The sequence below is a fragment of the Papaver somniferum genome, unplaced genomic scaffold (assembly GCF_003573695.1).
Source record: "Papaver somniferum cultivar HN1 unplaced genomic scaffold, ASM357369v1 unplaced-scaffold_19, whole genome shotgun sequence".
Taxonomy (NCBI): Eukaryota; Viridiplantae; Streptophyta; class Magnoliopsida; order Ranunculales; family Papaveraceae; genus Papaver; species Papaver somniferum.
The window spans coordinates 12,967,369-12,987,799 of NW_020628818.1; the positions used below are offsets into that span (position 1 = coordinate 12,967,369).

General features: G+C 36.0%; 2 protein-coding genes across 4 annotated transcripts; both read left to right on the forward strand.

The window, feature by feature from the left end:
• Positions 1-122: 122 nt before the first annotated feature.
• LOC113338544 lies at positions 123-4,744 on the forward strand. The gene is made up of 4 exons (XM_026583940.1): positions 123-461; positions 1,089-1,163; positions 1,675-1,932; positions 2,081-4,744. Exons 1-4 carry the CDS (start codon positions 123-125, stop codon positions 4,742-4,744), a joined length of 3,336 nt encoding a protein of 1,111 aa, XP_026439725.1.
• A 367-nt stretch (positions 4,745-5,111) lies between these two features.
• LOC113338326 (F-box/LRR-repeat protein At4g14103-like) lies at positions 5,112-8,319 on the forward strand. 3 transcript variants are annotated; one of them, XR_003354725.1, is made up of 5 exons: positions 5,112-5,210; positions 5,749-6,661; positions 6,784-6,933; positions 7,078-7,814; positions 7,975-8,319. XR_003354725.1 is itself a non-coding variant. In XM_026583769.1 (4 exons), exons 2-4 carry the CDS (start codon positions 5,777-5,779, stop codon positions 7,642-7,644), a joined length of 1,602 nt encoding a protein of 533 aa, XP_026439554.1. In that variant the 5' UTR covers positions 5,112-5,210; positions 5,749-5,776; the 3' UTR covers positions 7,645-7,967. The 3 variants fall into 3 exon arrangements, 2 of the variants coding, with proteins under 2 accessions (XP_026439554.1, XP_026439555.1); XM_026583769.1 differs by lacking the exon at positions 7,975-8,319 and having other exon boundaries at positions 7,078-7,967; XM_026583770.1 differs by lacking the exon at positions 7,975-8,319 and having other exon boundaries at positions 5,119-5,210; positions 5,767-6,661; positions 7,078-7,967.
• Positions 8,320-20,431: the final 12,112 nt, after the last annotated feature.

The window sequence follows — 20,431 nt, forward strand, 5'->3', positions numbered from 1 at the left end:
TTTTTCAAAACACTAAGGAAACCCATTTTGTTGTCTTGCATAAAGCTAGAGTCATGCTTTTAACTAAGAACCTTAAGCTGCACATCTCCACCACTATAACCATTGCGTATTTTGACAAATGAATGCCCCTTCCCATTGGATGGATAAAATGTAATACTGATGATTTATCTGGGAACAATGGTGCGGGCTATGTGATGAGACATTTTCCAAGCAAAGCCTCTTTTTGTGCGTCTACAGTTTTTGAAGTAAACCCCGTTGAAGAAGCTGAAGCCAAAGCTATTCGAGCAGTCTTTATGGAGCAAAATCTTATTCACATCATCATTGAAAGTGATGCTAAAGATCTTATCGACCAATTTTCTGCTGGCGTGTTTGATGGGGATTCTAAAACAGATGTTATCTTTAAGGATATTCAGTACTTTTCTTCCAGTTTAGTTGCTTGTTTATTTACATTTCAACCTCGTGTTTGCAATTCTGTTGCTCATGAGCTTGCTCACTGGGCTAAAACTCACAAATATTCTATGTACTGGTCCGTTCCTCCAATCTGTCTCTTGACAATTTTTTAAGGGGATCATTAGCCTTTTTGAAGGTCGTTCTTTGTATATAAAAAAAAGAAAAAAAAAGTTCACGTTTGTGGACCAAGTTGAATGTGCTTCTCGTTGGTGGACCCAGTTGAATGTGAGTCAACTCTTCTAGACGAAACAAACAAAATCCCAAATGAGTCTAGTTTGTTTTCCTCCCTTTGGGAAACGACAGACAAATTGAAGCAAGAAAATTTGGAAAAGAAAGCGGCTGGCACTACAAAAACTAAACCAAAAAAGAAACCGGGCACTAAACCTGCGGAGAGTACTAGCCATGTTGAAACAAGAAATAAGATGAAATTAAGGGGTTCGGCAAGCCCTCCATGTGATAGGGGTAATCAATGAGGTTCTTCTATTGGAATGCTCAAGGCTTGGCCAAAGATGGTGCAAAGGCAAAGTTAAAGGAGCTCCATCACTTGCACAAACCTGATGTTATTTGTATTGCAGAACCGAAAGTTTTTTGCACTACACATTTTGTTAGTTCTTTGAGATTGGATGATTTTTGTGAAGATGTTATCACTGATGAGGATGTTGGTGAATAAGGTAACATATGGGTTCTATGGAAGAATTCTTTGGAAAGACCAGGTATTCTATCTTCTTCTAAACAAGCTATTATTTTAGACTTTGATGGTGATTGGATTACGGCTGTTCATGCTTCTTGGGATCCGCTTACAAGGAGATTGTTGTGGCAATAATTGGGGTTGGGTTTTGTATCTATTCCTTGGTTGATGCTTGGTGATTTTAATTGTGTTATTCGTCTGGATGAAAAGAATGGCGGTAGGCCAACTTTAATTACTTATATGAATGAATTTCGAAGTTGGATTTCTGATAATGGGCTGGTGGAAGCATATTCGATTGAAAAAAATATACTTGGTCTAATTGTCAGAGTGGTGATCATCGTATTGTTTCAAGGAATGATAGGGCGATTGTGAATGATGCTTGGAGTTACAAATATGAAAATTGGAGGTGCAAAGCTTTGCCAAGGATCTGTTCAGATCATTCCCCTCTTTTTGGGTTTGCTTTTGACAGCCCAAGGCTGACAAGAGCTCCATTTAGAATCCAGAAGATGTGGTTTGATCATCCAGGTTTTATGTAGCTGGTAGAAGATAACTGGAATTTGCGCCTTGTTGGTGCGCCTCCTTTTGTTTTTGCTGGAAAGTTAAAACGTTTGAAGGAAGTCTTGAAGATATGGAATAGAACTGTTTTTGGTGAAGTTCAATTTCGTTTGAAACAAGTTGAACTTAGTCTTGAATCTGAAAATGATCTTCTAGATTTAGATCCGGCAGATGAAGTCCAATTCACCAAGGTGGCAGATGCCAAGAATGTTGTGGATGCAGTGAAGACTGATTTTGCAGTAATGCTTAAGATGAAATCGAGAGTTACTTGGTTGGAGGATGGTGACCAAAACACTCGATTTTTTTCATAATAACATTAGTATGAGGCGGAGTCAAAATACAATATCTGAACTTAGGATTTCATCTAACTCTACTTTGGTTTTGCAGGATGAAATTAAAGATTTCATTGTCAATCACTATAAGGAAAAGTTTAATGGTGGAGCGGCTGTCATTGATCCAAAATTGTTTGAATTTGAGCATGAAAGAATCTCATACCTTGAGAGTTCTTTTATGGATGCTGTGCCAACTCTAGACGAGATTAAGAGAGCTATTTTTGACTTGGGAGCAGATTCGGCGCCTGGCCCAGATGGTTTCTCAGGTTGTTTCTACAGACATTGTTGGAATATTATTGCTACTGATCTTTTTAGTTCCAGTAAAAATTGTTGGTTGATGAGGAAAATTCCTAATGGCATTAATTCTAGTTTTATTGTTCTCATTCCAAAAAACACAAGGTCGGATACTATTAAGGATTTTAGGCCTATTGGTTTGAGTAATTTTTTCTTCAAAATCATTACAAAATTTTTGGCTACCAGGCTTGGTACAGTTCTGAATAGATTGATTTCTGAAGAACAAGTGGCTTTTATGAAGGGAAGGAACATTCATGAAAATATAGCTCTTGCATCTGAATTGATTAATGAGATTTCTGCGCCAAGGAACTTTGGTAATGTCGGCTTAAAACTTGACATTGCTCAAGCTTTTGATACTGTAAGTTGGGAGTTTATAGCTGAAGTTTTCCGTCAATATGGTTTATCTGAAACCTGGTGCTCTTGGATTCATAGTATTCTTAGTTCGGCTAGGATTTCTGTGCTAATAAATGGCAGTCCGGAGGGTTTCTTTAGCATCACTAGAGGGTTGCACCAAGGTGATCCTCTTTCACCTTTGATTTTTGTTCTTATTGAAAATATCTTGAGTCGTAATCTCTCTAAATTGTTTGCTAAAAGAAGTATGCACAACATGGTTAGTAAGAAAGGTGTAGCTCCAACACACCTTCTCTTTGCGGACGATATTCTTGTTTTCTGCAGAGGTAATCTTCATAGTTTGCAAAATTTGAAGACTATGCTTAATGTCTATGAGAAGGTTTCAGGACAGTGCGTAAATTATTCAAAGAGCAAATTTTATTACAGTGGTGGCACTTATTCTCGGAGTATTGCTATTGCTAATTATTTGGACATGGAAAGGGATTTATTTCCGGATAAATATCTGGGAATTCAATTAAAGCCTGGCATTGTGCTACACATTCATGTCAGGCAGGTGGTTGAAAAGATTATGGACAAGTTGGCTAGTTGGAAGGGTAAACTCTTAATTTTTCAAGCTAGACTGGTTTTGATCAGATCGGTGATTGCTAGTTATGTTATTCACTCTATGGCTATTTATAAATGGCCTTGCAATATCATTAAACAGGTTGAGAGGGCCATTAGGAATTTTCTTTGGTCGGATGATGCGGAAAAGCTTAAGTTCTTTACGGTTTTATATGAAAACCTGTGTTGTTCAAGACGTGAAGGTGGCCTGGGCCTTAGAAGATTGATTGATGTTAACAAGGCTATGCTTATGAAGTTATGGATTTCAATTCGTGATTCGGACAAGACTTGGGCCAGATTTTTGAGGGCGAAGTACTTCAAATTGAATGGAGTTTTGATTGGTTACAAATTTGGTTCTACGGTTTTTCCTGGAATCAGGTGGGTTTATGATTTTGTGCAGCAACACACTAGGTCAACTATAGGTGATGGCGCTAATACTTCCCTATTCTCTGATAATTGGCTTGGTGATTTTTCGATTGCGAAGAGATTAGGTATTACTTCCAAAGGCCCTAAGGCTAAGGTGAGTGATATAATTGTTGATGGTGCTTGGACTATTCCTCAAAGCACACGAGATTTGATGGTTCGGCTCAATATTGATGTTGGAAATTTGCATATTATTGCTGGGGACGATGACTATAAGATTTGGGATTTAGATAACAAAGGAGTCTTCCCAGTAAAATCTGCAAAGGCTGCCATTAGAGAGAATGCGGAAACTCTGCCAATCGCAACTTTGTTTTCTCGGCCAGTTGTGCACCCTATTGTAAGTGTTAAATATTGGAAGGTCTGGGCAAAGAAGTGTTGTGCTAGTGATGATAACGTCATTAAGAAGACTGGAAGGTGTTTGCCTTCAATGTGCTGTTTGTGTAGACGGGATTGCGAAACTCTTAGCCATATTACTTGGCAGTGCAGATTTGCCAAGAGAATTTGGGCTTGGGCGGCACGTATTTTTAATCTGCAACCAAGAGAAGATCCGGTGGCTTCATATAAGGCTGCTAAGGGGTGCAACAAGATGATTAAGGATCTGTGGTTGGTCGCTAATCTTGCAATCACTACAGAGTTATGGAGGCTGCGCAACAAAGTTTATTTTGAAGATGTTGTTGTGCAATTACTAGGTTTTAAAGGTAAAGTTTATCAGTTAATTCGTGATAACTCAATATGGATGAAGGGCCTTATGAATAATACAATGGAGGATTTACGCATATTGAATTATTTCAAAGTGAAGCATAGATCGTGCAAAGTTTCTTCTCTTATTGAGATAAGGTGGTGTCCTCCTAACCAAGATGAAATCATGATTTTCTGTGATGGTGCATCCCTTGGGAATCCAGGCCCGGCTGGAGCTGGCGTTACATTTCGTGATGTAAACGCAGCTGTTTTGGGAGTCCTCTGCGTTGGCCTGGGATTGCAGACAAACTTTTATGCGGAAGTGTGCGCAGTTATATATGGTGCTATGTTGGCCAGAAGGTGGAAATTTTAGGAATATCTGCGTATAATCTGATTCGATGAGTTGCATTCAAACTTTTCAAAATGAGGGTTTACCTTGGCAATTAAGTCAGAAGTGGAGATTGGCGAGGAATTTCTACTCCAATATTCGCTATAAGTTAATTTTTCTGCAGATGCTTCGGCTAAGCAAGCATGTTTGGTAGATGAGGACATTTTTGAGTTTTATGAGGGGAGACCAATTTCTATGCTTTTTGTGGAATGGCCGGGTGAGGTTTATTTTCATTTTAAATAGGCTAGTTTTGTTGATAGCCCATGGCTAGCTCATTATAGCCTAGGCCGTACAGTTTTTGCTTTTTTATCTATTTTATTGACCGAGTAAGAAAAAAAAAATGTTTTCCTCCCTTTGTTTTCTTTTTCAAGTTCACTCCTCTTTCTTCTTTTGAGTTTCTGCAGAAGTGATCTCTGTGAAGCCGCCAAATTCTTGCTGTTCACGAGTAAAGGTATTTTCTACTACTACTATTTGCACATGAATTCAATCTGTAATTCCTTGTTTTTATTACTTCATTTCAACTAATTTTTTAGACAAATTCAAATGAAATCTAGGTTTTTGAAAGAGAGATGATGATGCTCAATAATGAAACTAGAAACACCATATGTTGTTGCTACTCTAGTGTTAAACCACCTTAATAACTTCATTATCCGTTATCAGTTTGACTGTCATTCCTTTTATCTTGTGATGACAAGATTGATTAATGAAAAAATAATAGTACTACTTGTAAACTTAATGACTGGATTTTCTGAAATAAATTTCATTTCATTTCAACTCAAAACGATTAGAAAGAGTTTTGCTAAATGTTTATAGCTCATTTACTATGACCTGGTTTGATGTTCTAAGTTATTTCTAATTTCTTTAATCACGAATACCAGTTTTAGTGGCCTTAGCATTTGTGGAATTCCACAGTTACTGAAATTCACTCAACATTATAAAGGTTTACTCTGATTTTTTCCCCCTTTTCTTCTTTGTATGATTAATTTAAGGCTACTGAAAGAGGACAGGTATTCCAACATGAGGGAGGCAGCAGGAGTGGATAGGATCAGTAATTTACCAGACTCACTTCTTCATCACATCCATTCTTTTCTTCGCATCAAGGATATTGCTCGTACTAGTGTACCATCAAAAAGATGGAACTTCATTTGGACCACTGTCCCCATCCTTGAATTTGCAAATTCATTATACAATTCCATCCCCACTTATCCCGAGACCCAGAAATTCATGGATTTTGTAGATGGAACATTGCATCGTCATGATTCGTCAAATATAGACAAATTCTCTCTTCACTGCAATCACCACTTAAATGAGAACCGGCTTCATTCTTGGATTTCTACTGTAATAAGGGCTAACGTTAAAGAGATAGATTTATTCATAAGACAAAAGCGCCGCTTATTTATTCCCCTATCTCTTTTTACTTGTGAATCACTGATATCTTTGAAGCTATTAACTTACCCCAATGTCCGTCTTCCTAAATATATCTCTTTTCCGAGACTCAAGCGCCTTGCACTTATTTGTTTTGGATTTAGCGATGAGTCCTGGAATGAGGAACTCTTTTCAAGGTCCCCTGTCCTTGAAGAACTGATTCTGCTCAGCTGCACTTATTCTACGAGGAATTTCTGTATTTCGATTCCTACACTCAAACTCTTGAAAATTGGTACTTGGCATGACGAGGAAAATGATTTACGAAACTGTGTTTTCAAAATTGATGCACCAAGGCTTGTCAGTTTCTCCTACTGGGGTTATGCTGCGAAAGAGTTTGTCTTGTCTAATTTTCTTGTACTAGTCGAAGCAACTGTTTACTTCAACTCTCAAAATAAAGTTGGTGCAGAAGCAACAAGTCAGTTACTTGGTGCCCTTGCACATGTAAAATGTCTAACTGTTCATAATGAAACCCTTAAGGTATTCTTCCTTGCTTATTCGTAACATGTCTTAAATGTTTATGAATAGATAGTTTTTGTGTTTCTTTCTACTTTTATGGTTCAGCATGTCTCCTTGTAACTTACTTATTTTTTGAAAAATAGGCTATCTGCTCCGCATACGATCTGTCAAACTATCTGCCGACATTTCATAATGTCAAAATGTTGAAAATATCTGACAGCATAACCACTGATGAAGGACTAATTGCTTTGCTCAAAGGAGTACCTAATCTGGAGTCGCTCGTATTTGGTCAGGCAAGTGTTCAGAACTCATGATTTTGCGTATCGTCATGGGATACATAACAAAATTCAAATTCTGGGCTTATATTTGTTAACTTATTATGTCTGTGTAGTAATTAATCATTTGATATCTTTTTATTATTTCAATTTCGGTTCCAGTATATGAATGATAAAATGGTAGAAGACAGTGTCGGGGAAGTTGAGAACGACAGTGACGAGGACGATGAGAATGATAGTGATGATGCCAAGGGTGATGGGGATAATGACAATGAAGACGATGCTGCCAATTCTGTTGAGGGTGAAGACAACCACCACAATAAAGACGAAGGAGCTGGTGATGGGGATGATGACAATGAACACGATGATGCATATTTTGTTGAGGGTGAAAACAACTACCACAATGAATACGAAGGAGATGTCGCTGATGCTGCTGAGTGCGAGAGCAATGATGAGTATGAAGATAATAGTTGGGCACTCGATAATGCGACTACTGGATGTTTATTTCCACACCTTAAATCAGTTTGCTTTCAGCATTTTGTTGGGAATCCAAGGGAGATGAGGTGGATGAAAATGATTTTGAGGAATGCAAAAGCTTTGCAAATGATGACTATTCGTTACCATGCACCTAGTTTCTACTTGGTAAACACGAAAAGTGAAGAAAAACTTATGGTAGAGATGCCAAGTTTTCCAAGAGCTTCAGCAGATTGCATGATAAATTTCTGTTAATCTTTTACTGTGCATCTGGGTGCTGCCGTTTCCAGTTTCGACTCGCACAAAATGGCAAGGAAAACCTCAAACTGAAACAGAACTTTCTGGAATTCTGTTTAGAAATCCAACCATTGGGCTTTTCGCATTTTTGGCTGTAGTAGATTGCGAATTGATCTGCATTGTAACTGGTAAGAGAATACATTGATTTCTGTATGTAAACCTAGGGGGTATGGTTGTTTGAACCTTGTAGCCTTCCAACCAAGGTTTATTTCAGGATACAAAGCAAGGTTCCATTCTTGCAACTCAGGCATCCTTTGAGAATCATCATAATTGCTTATTTACTTGCAGTTCGATCCATTGCTGATACTCCTGGCCAATCTATCCCATGAATGCATCAAGATATACCTGACCAAAGGTGAGGATTAGTTAGATCTTGGCAACCAAGACTACGGTTTTGTGAAGTTCCATTTTCTTGAAAATCGTAGGATACTGGAAGTTCTCTCCAAGCATTGAAAGGAAGAGATTTAGATACTGGCATTGATACAGACTGTTTTGTGATTTTCCAAGTGTTGGGCAAAGGCAGTTACCTACAGTCTACAGAGTTGAATACAGGTTTCATGTCTTCAGATTTATATATAGACGAATTGTTAACGTTCTGCAACTTCTGTTTCCTTGTAATTTTAAAGAATGCCATCAGCATCATTCATTAAGATTTTCTTTAACAAATGATGTTGCAAACATTTCTTACATACTACACGGCTTACAAAGTTTTTGAGAAGCACACAAACTTTCTGTCCTACTAATTTAAGGCAAAGTAAGCCGGCAATGTAAGCCGAAGACGGCAATGTCGTCGGGGTAGTATAGTGATAATGTCATGGGTGCAGTACTTCTTGCCTCATTACGAAACTGTTCAGCACCAAAACAATAAAGAGGCCCAACTAGACATGGTAGTACCTGGGTTAAAAAAGATACAGAATGATCTTTCATTTTTCATTTTTTTATTTGTTTATGTCATTGCTTTATTTTTAATGTTTAACAATATATATTGTATAATGGTTCCTCATCTCCAACTTTATACAATCTTCGTCAAAACAATGAACCACATCAATCTTCAGTTTAGCAATTGTATTCCTCCTCTTCCTAGCATTTGCAATCCTGAAAAAATAAGATGCGTTTGAATCACCCCATTTAACTCATTTTGTTTAGCTCTTGCATGCCATTTTCTAGCTTCAACCGCTTCAATGTTTCTAAGCCTCAATAAACAACTCATCCTTTCTCCAAAATGCTCTCTAGTTAGAGCATGAGTCTCCTCCATTTGATCCAGATCTGCTACCTTCTCAGTCAGTTCAACTTTCAACATCTTCACACCCCTAAATTCCTCCCTACTCCAGTTCTTCAAAAAATACTTCAAATTTTGCAACTTTTTAAAGAACACAAAACTTGATTTTCCTTGATAATCTATAATACCCCACCACTGCTCCACTTTCTTCAGAAAGTCCTTATGCAAAATCCATGAATTTTCAAACTTGAAATAAGGAGTATACTTCAAATTTGACATGGTCACCAGCATTATAGGCTTATGATATGAACTTTCCCTTGTAAGAACCATCTGAATGACTTCTGATAAAACCAAATCCAAATCATACTCAATAAAAATCTGTCTAACCTACATAACAAAGGGTCAGAGTGCATATCAGACCATGTGAATGCACCACCCAGTGGTAAGTCCACCAGCTCCTGAGTAAATGAAATTATTGAGAAAAACATTATTCCTTCCATCACCTTCTCCTCTATTCCTTTCATCTTCAAACCTAACAACATTTACGTCCCCTGCAAAACACAAAGGACCCTCCCACCATTTCCTGACTTCCTCTAAATCATTCCAAAATAAAGCCCTATCATTATACTCACATGGGAAGTGAACATTACATACTGCCCATTTGAAGCCAGTGGGCCTATAACAAAAAGCAAAAGTAATATTATTCACACCAATCCTCTCCTCAACCTTCTGAAGCATATTATTATCCCAAACTGTAAGCAATCCACCACTACTTCCTACAGAGGGCTGATAATGCCATTCAAAATCAGAATCATACCATATTTCTCGAACCAGCCACCGATCCATCTTCATAATTTTAATCTCCTGCACCATACATACATAGCATCTCTGAGCCAAGACCGAATTCTTCAGAGCCACCATCTTATCAAACGCATTTAATCCACGAATATTCCAACTAATAAGTTTAAGATCCATTTATCTCATCGCTTGAATCGTTCATCCGCACCACTGTCTTCAATGGACTCACTTCCACCAACCATTCACCATCAATTCTATTCGCAGCTTCTTTCTTCTTCTGTTCATTGATTTTCCTAAACCTTTCTTTGTACTTCATAACCTGCTTCAAAACCACCTCCTTTAGCACCTCCATATTTCCATCACAAACACCTACATAAGTACAGCAGTAAACCATCATTAGCTCTGCCGCCTCCATCACCTTCTCTTTACTCTCTATGTGAGAGATTTGAACATCACCAAGCTTCAATACAATATTATTTTCAATATTGGAGAGAAGATTCATCTCCCACAATTTTATCATGACCCGTCAATTGATGTTCTTGTTCTGCAACCTCCTCTATTTCATCTTCCTCCACTGATTCAATTTGGGGAGAGTCATGTTAGAGCATAGCTCGGTTGAACCCACCAAGCGTTGGTATGTCAAGATTGGTTGTCATATTTTAGTGAACCAAAACTCATTTAAAGAGTCGCTTGATTATTTATTAGAGTCAACTTCGTATAGGTTAGCTAGAAAGTTACTAGGACATGAGACTTACAAGTATTACGTGAAGACTTGAAGAATGTGAAGAAGTAAAGATCTACATCGAAGACATCATCCTTCTTATTGAGGTTAGTAATATTTGAATTGAACTGTTTCATTCCTAACATATATCTTTCAAGTCGTGCATATTGAAAACATAACTGCCAAGCTGTGAATGATTATACTCTAGTTAGACATAGTATTGAGGAATTACAATACAAAGTGTAACGTCTATCTTTTGAATTTCGTATGTAACACATCGACATAATCTTATGAATGCTATTGTGATTATGTATGGGTATTGAGGAAGTACAATTCATAAACTTGTTTTGTGAATCGAAAGGGAAATTGCTAGGCTTATTGGTATTGTTATTCATTGCAAATATTTGGATTACCAATATGTGTGTTTAGTATAACCGCTCATAACTTGTTTATGTATCTTGGTAAAACTATTCACAATGCCTGACTTTTATATTGGTATGACTTTTATTAGGGAAACCGATCTTAAGTAATCACTTGAGATGGTATGATCGATATATTGTAATTGGTATGACCAACTCTAGACATTGGGGAACCGATACTAGTAAGAGGTACAACCGATCACAAGTATGTGGAATCGATCCTTGTAAGAGGTACAACAAGTTTTAGTAATTGGTAACCGATCCTATGACTTGTGCAACCGATCACAAGTAAAATACCATAAGTATGTGGTAACCAATCCTAGTACCTAGTAAACCAATTTTTGGAAAGCTAGTGTGACCGATCCTAGTACCCACATGGAGGTAGAACCGAAGCTTTGTTTTGGTAGAACCGTGTAACCCATTAATGGTGATTTGATAGGATAATCGATCACATAGTTCTTGGAAGTCATATGAACCAATTTTAAACTCGTTTAGAAGTGTGTAAAATCGGTTCCAAGATTGTAAATATGAAAAAGGATTTACAAAGTAAAGATGTCGACATACTTTGAACATGTGCAGTAATTCTTATCTTTTATTGTTCAAAGATATTCCTTACTAACTAAAGAAGAATCCCGGATCGAAATAAATTGAGAATCTTTTAATTAAGGTTTTTAGTTTTCATATGCTTTTAATTTCCAGCAATTAAATGCATATCTTTAGAAAATAAAAATTGGTACTGTGCATTTACTAATTGGAGATTTTTTACTGAGATTTCGTTCAATATTTGGACAGTGCATTTCCATGAATTATGAAAACTGTTTTTGGCTTTATTGCATATCTTTGAGAATATTCGGTTTTGGAAATTTCTTGGTGTCCAAACTTCCTTGGTCTATAAATATTAAAGTTTGCATTTCGAGCAAACTAATCCTCAGAGCCAGCAAAATTACTTAATTGTGTTGTTACTGGTGGATCCGTCTATTCGGAGAGGAAAGTACCATAATTAGACGAAATCTCTTACGACCGCTCGTTTTAAAGACTTCTTTCGGATTGAGAAGCTCTGCGAGTACCGTTGGTGGGAAACTAGATAATTGCAGTTTATTATTAGTTTTCGATTGATTTGATTGACAAACGGTTGTTGAACTTTTATTGCACCTAGTTTGTTTATGCTTGAGAATCTTCTCTTCTGATATAAGATTCACTCAAACTAGATCGAAGTGTCGACGGGGATCTTTAGAACTGTTTGTAGATCTAAAGACGTCTTGTGATAATCCATCTTTAACAGACTCCGTTCTGTTTGTGATTGATCACAATAGATTCAAGTTGTTTGTGTGCAGGTGTTTATTGAAGATCTAAGAAGATTTCTTATTTGAGTTCATAATCTTTGGTGTGCACAAAACTTGATCGGCTGGGGATCCAACTATAATCGGTTTATCTTTGTGATAACCTTGATTGATTAGTTGAGTAGATCAACATCAATACATTTCTTTGTGATTAATAGTATTGATTGCATAGTCTAAACAATTACTTTGGTAGTTTTTGAATAAATTGATCTAAGAACTTGAAAAAGGAGTTTATTGGGATAAACGGAAGATCCTTTTATCAAACTCATATCACGTTGTTTGAAAAGAGTTGTTACCGAACAAATTTGTTGTTCCTTTACTATTTGGAATACGAACCAAAGGAATTGTTCCAAGTGTATGAATTATTACAAGTTGGAGGCGCAGGGATACTGAGGGAACTAGGTGAACTATATGTTTAGTTGCTTGGTCTCAACTATACGAAGTTGGTTTAGATTTTGTATAACGGCTTAATTATGAGAGTATTCAGTTATGGACAAGGTCCCGGGGTTTTTCTGCATTTGTGGTTTCCTCGTTAACAAAATCTTGCTATGTCTTTTACTTTCCGTAATTATAATTTTTTTTTATTATAATTAGAGGTAAAATACACAAACGTTAGTTCCTAATTACTTGATAGCAATCCCATTGTGTTTGGTTAAGTCCGAACCTATTATTAAGTAATCATACTTCTTTTTTGTATTGTCTCGATCTTGTATCCATAGGCAATCACACAAGTTATCTTGTTTTCGTATTGTGTTGATCTCGTATCCATAGACGATCACACGAAGTGTGAACCGATTAGTTGTATTGTCTCAACTCAGTACATGGACAATCCCTTTCGGAGAATGGACTTATAGGTGTAAAATTTTTATATTGAGGTATATTTGGGTACCCTCGTCTTTTCAATTGGTATCAGAGCAGGCAAACACGAAAAGATCTAACAATCTGTGTTTGGTGCGATCCAACCTATAAGAAAATGAATCTTATGAATAATTCAATTAACGTACCACCAAGATTTAATGGGATGAATTATCCATTTTGGAAAGCTACTATGAGAACCTTTATTCAATCCCGAGATTTTAATACTTGGTTATTAATCGAAGACGAATATCAAAGACCAAGAGTAGAATATCCAGAAGCAGAATTTAAACGCTTAGCATTCTACAGTTATGAAGAAAGAGCTCTTGCACAGCAGAACTCTGATGGTCTTAATGCCATCATACACACAGTAAGTGATGATCTTCTTCATAATATTCTGTCATATGAAACTTCTAAGGAGGCATGAGATACTCTTGAGACCGTGAAGGAAATGGTTTCGAGAAAGAAGCATGACTTATGTCCCTATCTTCTGAATGGGAATATCTTAAAATGGATGATAACGATACCTTTGAGGAGTTTAACTCTAAAATTTCTGAGATTGTCAATACCTCTTTCTTGCTTGGAAAGACTATACCTGAAAAGGAAATAGTATGCAAAATTCCCAGATCGTTATCATCCAGATACGAGTCCAAGAAACATACCATAATAGAAGCAAATGATCTATCTATACTTTCTCGAAGCTCTCTTGTAGGAAAGTTAAATATCTTTGATAGAGAAATTCTGCTGAGAAATCAAACTGAGAAACGTTGTCGAGAGGACAAGTACTTGTTGAAAATGAGCTTGACTCAACAATTGTGCTTCTAGCAAAACGAATTAAGGACATCTTATCTAATGATAAATATGTTCCTAATACATTATATTTTTGTCATAAAAAGGATACTGAAGAAATCCAATGTTTCAAGTGTCGTAGATTCAGGCATATGGCTAAACATTATTCCAGCAGAAGAGTTCAGAAGTGCAACAAGGCTTATGTCTCTACTCTTGATGATACTCCGGAGAAAGAACCCTATGAAGGAATATCTAACTGTAATGCACTTCTTGCCAACTCTAACAGTGATGAATCTTGTGAGTCTAATCAACTCCTAAAGAACTATTTAGAAAAACTTTAGTTGGAAATTAAGGAAAATAAAAGGTTAAGCCTAGATCTTGAAAACCTTTTGACATTCCTGTCAGATAAAACCCGAAAGGTGAAGTCTGAGCAAGAAAAATTGGTTGACAAACCAAAAAGGTCAGAAACTAGTTGTTCTGATAATATACTAAGTTCTTCGTGTGGAGGAAACTGCAATCTTCCATGGAAATAAATTTATCAAGGCTCTTCGCAAGGGGATAGAGATTTTGAAGGCTGGTAAGTTTATTAGATCTCAAAAGGAAAATGCAAACTCTTGCAATTACAAAAGGAAGAAGAACATAAGGAAACACAGTCTACTGTGTTTATAAGTCATCCTAAGGATGTCTTTGTTACCTATGGTGAGAATAATTCTCATCTCAACACACACTGATTGTGTTGAAAAATGCATCCTCACTTGTTGCCCAAAATTTCTGATTATGAGGAAGCATAAATCTGGGCATGATGTACATATTTGTTTATTAAGTAAAAATAGTCTTAACCGATATCTTTTACTTTTGGGAAAAATATATTCGGTTTCTATAAACCAAATTATCCCTTGATTTTCTTCCATTGTATATATATATATTGTTCTTGTCCGAAAGTAGACTATATTGTGTCAATGGAAAAGTCGACAAAAGAAGGATCATCTCTTGATGATTTAGCACTCTGTGCATCAGTTCTGACTGAAACTCATTATGTATCTCAACATGATAATCCTCAAGATTCTCTAAGAACACAGATTCTTACTGTTAGAAGTTGCATTAGATATCATGAGCTGATGATAAAGGATTCAAAAGAAGCACTAGCTGATATTCATTCTCAACTGTTTGAGATGAACAAGTCTACTGGGAAAGGAAATGCTCAGAAGAATTTGAATCCAGTTTTTGAAAGCAATCTTCACAAGAATTGAGATTAGAAAGAGAATAGACATCAGTTTTTGATTTCTTTTAATTATTGTTTAAGGTCTATTATGAATAAAACTATATATTATTTATGAATAAAATTATTATTTTATAATTTTTGTTGTGATAGTTTTCGATTACATAGCATGTGCTTGAATGCTTTATTTTATTGCTATGTGTTTATGGGATGTTTGATTTCGGTTTCCATAACCTTAATATTCGATCTCATATGGTTTGAACCCTTATGGTTTAGGTGACTTTTTGGTTTAGCAGGATTAAGTTATAGCCCATGTTGGTAGGCTTTATCAAAGGATCATAAGGGGTTCCGACTGAAACTCATGTGTGAAAAAGTCACAATATGTTGAATTATTTTTGGTTTAGCATAAAAACATATGATTGGTTTAGCATAAAAGCATATGTGTTTCGAGTTTTCAACTTTTGCATCGCATTAGTTAAAACCGATTTTCAACCTTTCTCTGGTAAAGCTTGCCTTTTGTTGTTGTTCTTTTGTCTTGCGAGAGGATGACAACATCAACGGGGGAGAGTTTTAATGTGAACTTGCGCTTAATGATATATCTTTCTGGGGTGAAGAGGATGTGGAGCTTGAGGTAACAAATTTGTTAGTTAATCGTTTTTCCTGTTTAATAAAAGCCTGATTTTATTGCATATATTTATTGCTTTTGCTTAACAAAATTTCGGTACAATTGATGTTCATTCTATTATTTTTGTGTGGATGTGTGTGTGATTCAATTGTTTCCGGTTAAGAAAAACTATTGTTATCTTTCTTTATGGTTTGGAATCAATTGTTTAGGCTTACAAAATTTCGGTGCAATTGCGGTACTATAATGTCTATGTTTGTTTCAATTGCTTCCGGTTGAGGTAAATAATTATGCAAGTTGATTTATTTAGTTTATATGAATTGTTTATGGCTTAACAAAAAGGTTTTCGGGATCAATTGTTTAGTCCAATTCGATTCCGGATAAGAGAAATTAAGTTAATTCTGATCTTAGTTAGACTTATCAAAGTGGAGGTTTCGGTTATTCAAGTCTAATCGAATGCCTTAACAAGAAATGATAGTTAACTAACCTAGTACTTGTCTTGTTTAAAAGTGAAAGGTCTAAGTTATTATTTGAATAATTAGAACCTGATGAGAAAAATAGAGTTAATTCTGATCTTTATTTTGGTCTTATCGAACAAGCGATTGTATTCGTACAATCGGTTTAGCAAAAGAACTAAGGTGCTTAGTAAATTTTTGATTTGCTAAATTACTAGGAAAAATTTCTTCGGGAAATTTTTTCCTTGGTAACATATCAAAACAAAATTACCTAGTAGTTTCAGTCTTGATATTGGTTATCTAAAATGGTGTGTGGAACCCTCATGCTTAACTCTTATAAGTTTTGCAAGTCTTTTAAGATTTGTAAGGTACTTTCGGTTTGTCTTTTATTTGCTCCTACCTTTGTCATTTTGTGACAAAAAAGGGGAGAAATATATGGAGTAAAAAAGTGATTTGGTATCACTAAGGAAAGGACAATGGTGCTTAAACGTTATATCTAAAGAAAGAGTAAAGCATAGACTAAGGGGGAGTAACATATGATATTGATACTTGTGGTTATTTAACTAAAAAGGGAATAACAAAGACGTCCGGATTGAAAATATACCTATATATCTTACCTTTAGGGTAGCTTTGTTATTATAATGTCAACAACGGCATTTATGGATTGAATTTATACATGTTATTATGTTGTTGAAACTTGGAATCAAGCGTATGTGTAATGAATTCTTGTAATTTGTTTATCAATATGATGTAAGAGTTTTGTCACTAAAATTGACAAAGGGGGAGATTGTTAGAGCATAGCTCGGTTGAACCCACCAAGCGTTGGTATGTCAAGATTAGTTGTCATATTTAGTGAACCAAAACTCATTTAAATAGTCGCTTGATTATTTACTAAATTAAACTTCGTATAGGTTAGCTAGAAAGTTACTAGGATATGAGACTTAAAAGTATTACGTGAAGACTTGAAGAATGCGAAGAAGTAAAGAGCTACATCGACGACATCATCCTTCTTCTCGAGGTTAGTAATATTTGACTTGAACTGTTTCATTTCTAACGCATTTCAAGTCGTGCATACTGAAAACATAACTGCGAAGCTGTGAATGATTATATTCTAGTTAGACATAGTATTAAGGATTTACAATACGAAGTATAACGTCTATCTTTTGAACTTCTTATATAAGATATCGACATAATCTTATGAATGTTATTGTGATTATGTATGGGTATGGGTGAATATTTCATCCTAGGAAACAATGTTTTACATTCGTTTAAGGAAGTACAATTCATAAAAAAATTTTGTGAATCGAAAGGGAAATCGCTGGGCTTATTGGTATTGTTATTCATTGCAAATCTTTGGATTACCAATATGTGTGTTTAGTATAACCTCTCATAACTTGTTTATTTATCTTGGTAAAACTATTCACAATGCCTGACTTTTGTATTGGTATGACTTTTATTAGTGAAACCGATCTTAAGTAATCACCTGAGATGGTATGATCGATATATTGTAATTGGTATGACCAACTCTAGACATTTGGGAACCGATCCTAGTAAGAGGTGCAACCGATCACAAGTATGTGGAATCGATCCTTGTAAGAGGTATAACAAGTCTTAGTAATTGGTAATCGATCTGATGACTTGTGCAACCGATCACAAGTAAAATACCGTAAGTATGTAGTAACCGATCCTAGTACCTAGTCAACCAATTTTTGGAAAGCAAGTGTGACCGATCCTAGTACCCACATGGAGGTAGAACCGAAGCTTTTTTTTGGTAGAACCGTGAAATCCATTAATGGTGATTTGATAGGATAATCAACCACATAGTTCTTGGAAGTCAGATGAACCAATTTTAAACTCGTTTGGAAGTGTGGAAAACCGGTTCCAAGATTGTAAATATGAAAAAGGATTTACAAAGTAAAGATGTCGACATACTTTGAACATGTGCAGTAATTCTTATCTTTTATTGTTCAAAGATATTCCTTAATAACTAAAGGATAATCCGGAATCGAAATAAATTGAGAATCTTTTAATTAAGGTTTATAGTTTTTATATGCTTTTAATTTCCAGCAATTAAATACATATCTTTAGAAAATAAAAATTGGTAATGTGCATTTACTAATTGGAGATTTTCCACTGAGATTTCGGTCAATATTTGGACAGTGCATTTTCAGGAATTATGAAAACCGTTTTTGGCTTTATTGCATATCTTTGAGAATATTCGGTTTTGGAAATTCCTTGGTGTCCAAACTTCCTTGGTCTATAGATATTGAAGTTTGCATTTCGAGCAAACTAATCCTCAGAGCCATCAAAATTACGTAGTTGTGTTGTTACTGGTGGATCCGTCTATTCGGAAAGGAAAGTACCCTAATTAGGCGAAATCTCTTACGACCGCTTGTTTTAAAGACTTCTTTGTGATTGGGAAGCTCTACGAGTACCGTTGGTGGGATTTGCAGTTTATTATTAGTTTTTGATTGATTTTATTGACTAACGGTTGTTGAACTTTGATTGCACCTAGTTTTTTTATGCTTGAGAATCTTTTCTTCTGGTATAAGATTCACTCAAACTAGATCGAAGTGCCGACGGGGATCTTTAGAACTGTTTGTAAATTTAAAGACATCTTGTGATAATCCATCGTTAACAGACGCCGCTCTGTGTGTGATTGATCACAAGAGATTCAAGTTGTTTGTGTGAGGGTGTTTATTGAAGATCTAAGAAAATTTGAAGACAAAGGAGATTTCTTATCTGAGTTCATAATCTTTGGTGTGCACAAAACTTGATCGAATGGGGATCCAACTATAATCGGTTTATATTTGTGATAACCTTGATTGATTAGTTGAGTAGATCGACATCAATACATTTCTTTGTGATTAATAGTATTTATTGCATAGTCTAAACAATTACTTTGGTAGTTGTTGAATATATTGATCTAAGAACCTGATAAAGGAGTTTATTGGGATAAACGGAAGAGCCTTTTGTCAAACTTATATGACGTTGTTTGAAAAGAGTTGTTACCGAACATATTTGTTGTTCCTTTAATGTTTGGAATACGAACACAAGGAATTGTTTCAAGTGTGTGACTTATTACAAGTTGGAGGCGCAGGGATACTGAGGGAACTAAGTGAACTATAGATTTAGTTTCTTGGTCTCAACTATACGAAGTTGGTTTAGATTTTGTATAGCGGCTTAATTCTGAGAGTATTCAGTTCTGGACAAGGTCCCGGGGTTTTTCTGCATTTTCGGTTTCCTCGTTAACAAAATCTTGCTGTGTCTTTTACTTTTCTATTTCCGCAATTATAATTGTTTTTATTATAATTAGAAGTAAAATACACAAACGTTAATTCCTATTTACTTGATAACAATCCTATTGTGTTTGGTTAAGTTCGAACCTATTATCAAGTAATCATACTTCGTTGTCGTATTGTCTCGATATTGTATCCATAGTCAATCACACAAGTTATCTTGTTGTCGTAATGTCTCGATCTCGTATCCATAGATAATCACACGAAGTGTGAACCGATTAGTTGTATTGTCTTGACTCAGTCCATAGACAACGACTTTCGGAGAAAAGACTTATAGATGGAAAAGTTTTAGATTGAGGTATATTTGGGTACCCTCTTCTTTTCAAGTCGAAATCCCTAACATTTAAGTTATGATTTCCATTTGACTCACTGTTATTGAACACCACTAATCGACTCGTAGTGTTTACTGGACTTTGCACCACCTTCGGAACAAAAGCCCATCTACCTGATCCATCTTCTGACTCAGCTACCACATCATTCCCTTCTGCTGACTCTAATCTGACTGGACTTTCAGCAATCAGTTGCTGATTTCGCGCCATCAGATTCTCAACATCATTTTGAAAATGAGCTCGACTTGCGTTACCTACTGCATCATCTAAACGCCTCAATTCACTCCGGTAATCCATCTCCTCCAGCACAAATTTCTCCTCATAATTAGGAACCCACTCCACCGTCATCGCCACCTTCACATCTCCCACCTCCGTGACCAGCACCGCCTGCACTTGACCAAGATTACCAGTTACGGCTATCCTCAAGAAATGACCTCCTTCCAATCTCAATGTTTCTCTAGCTATTTTAGATAATTTTCCTAAAGAAAGTTCATTACCGATACGTGATATTACTTCAGAAAAGTACTTAGATTGTAGAAGACCTCTGATCTTAAGCCAGTGAAGAGTTTCATCCACCTTCTCCACCGGATATAATAACGTATCTTGTCTTCTTCTTTTTGCATGCTTTTCCTCCCTCACTGGTTTGCTCCTCATTTCACCAGACCACATAGAAAGAGACA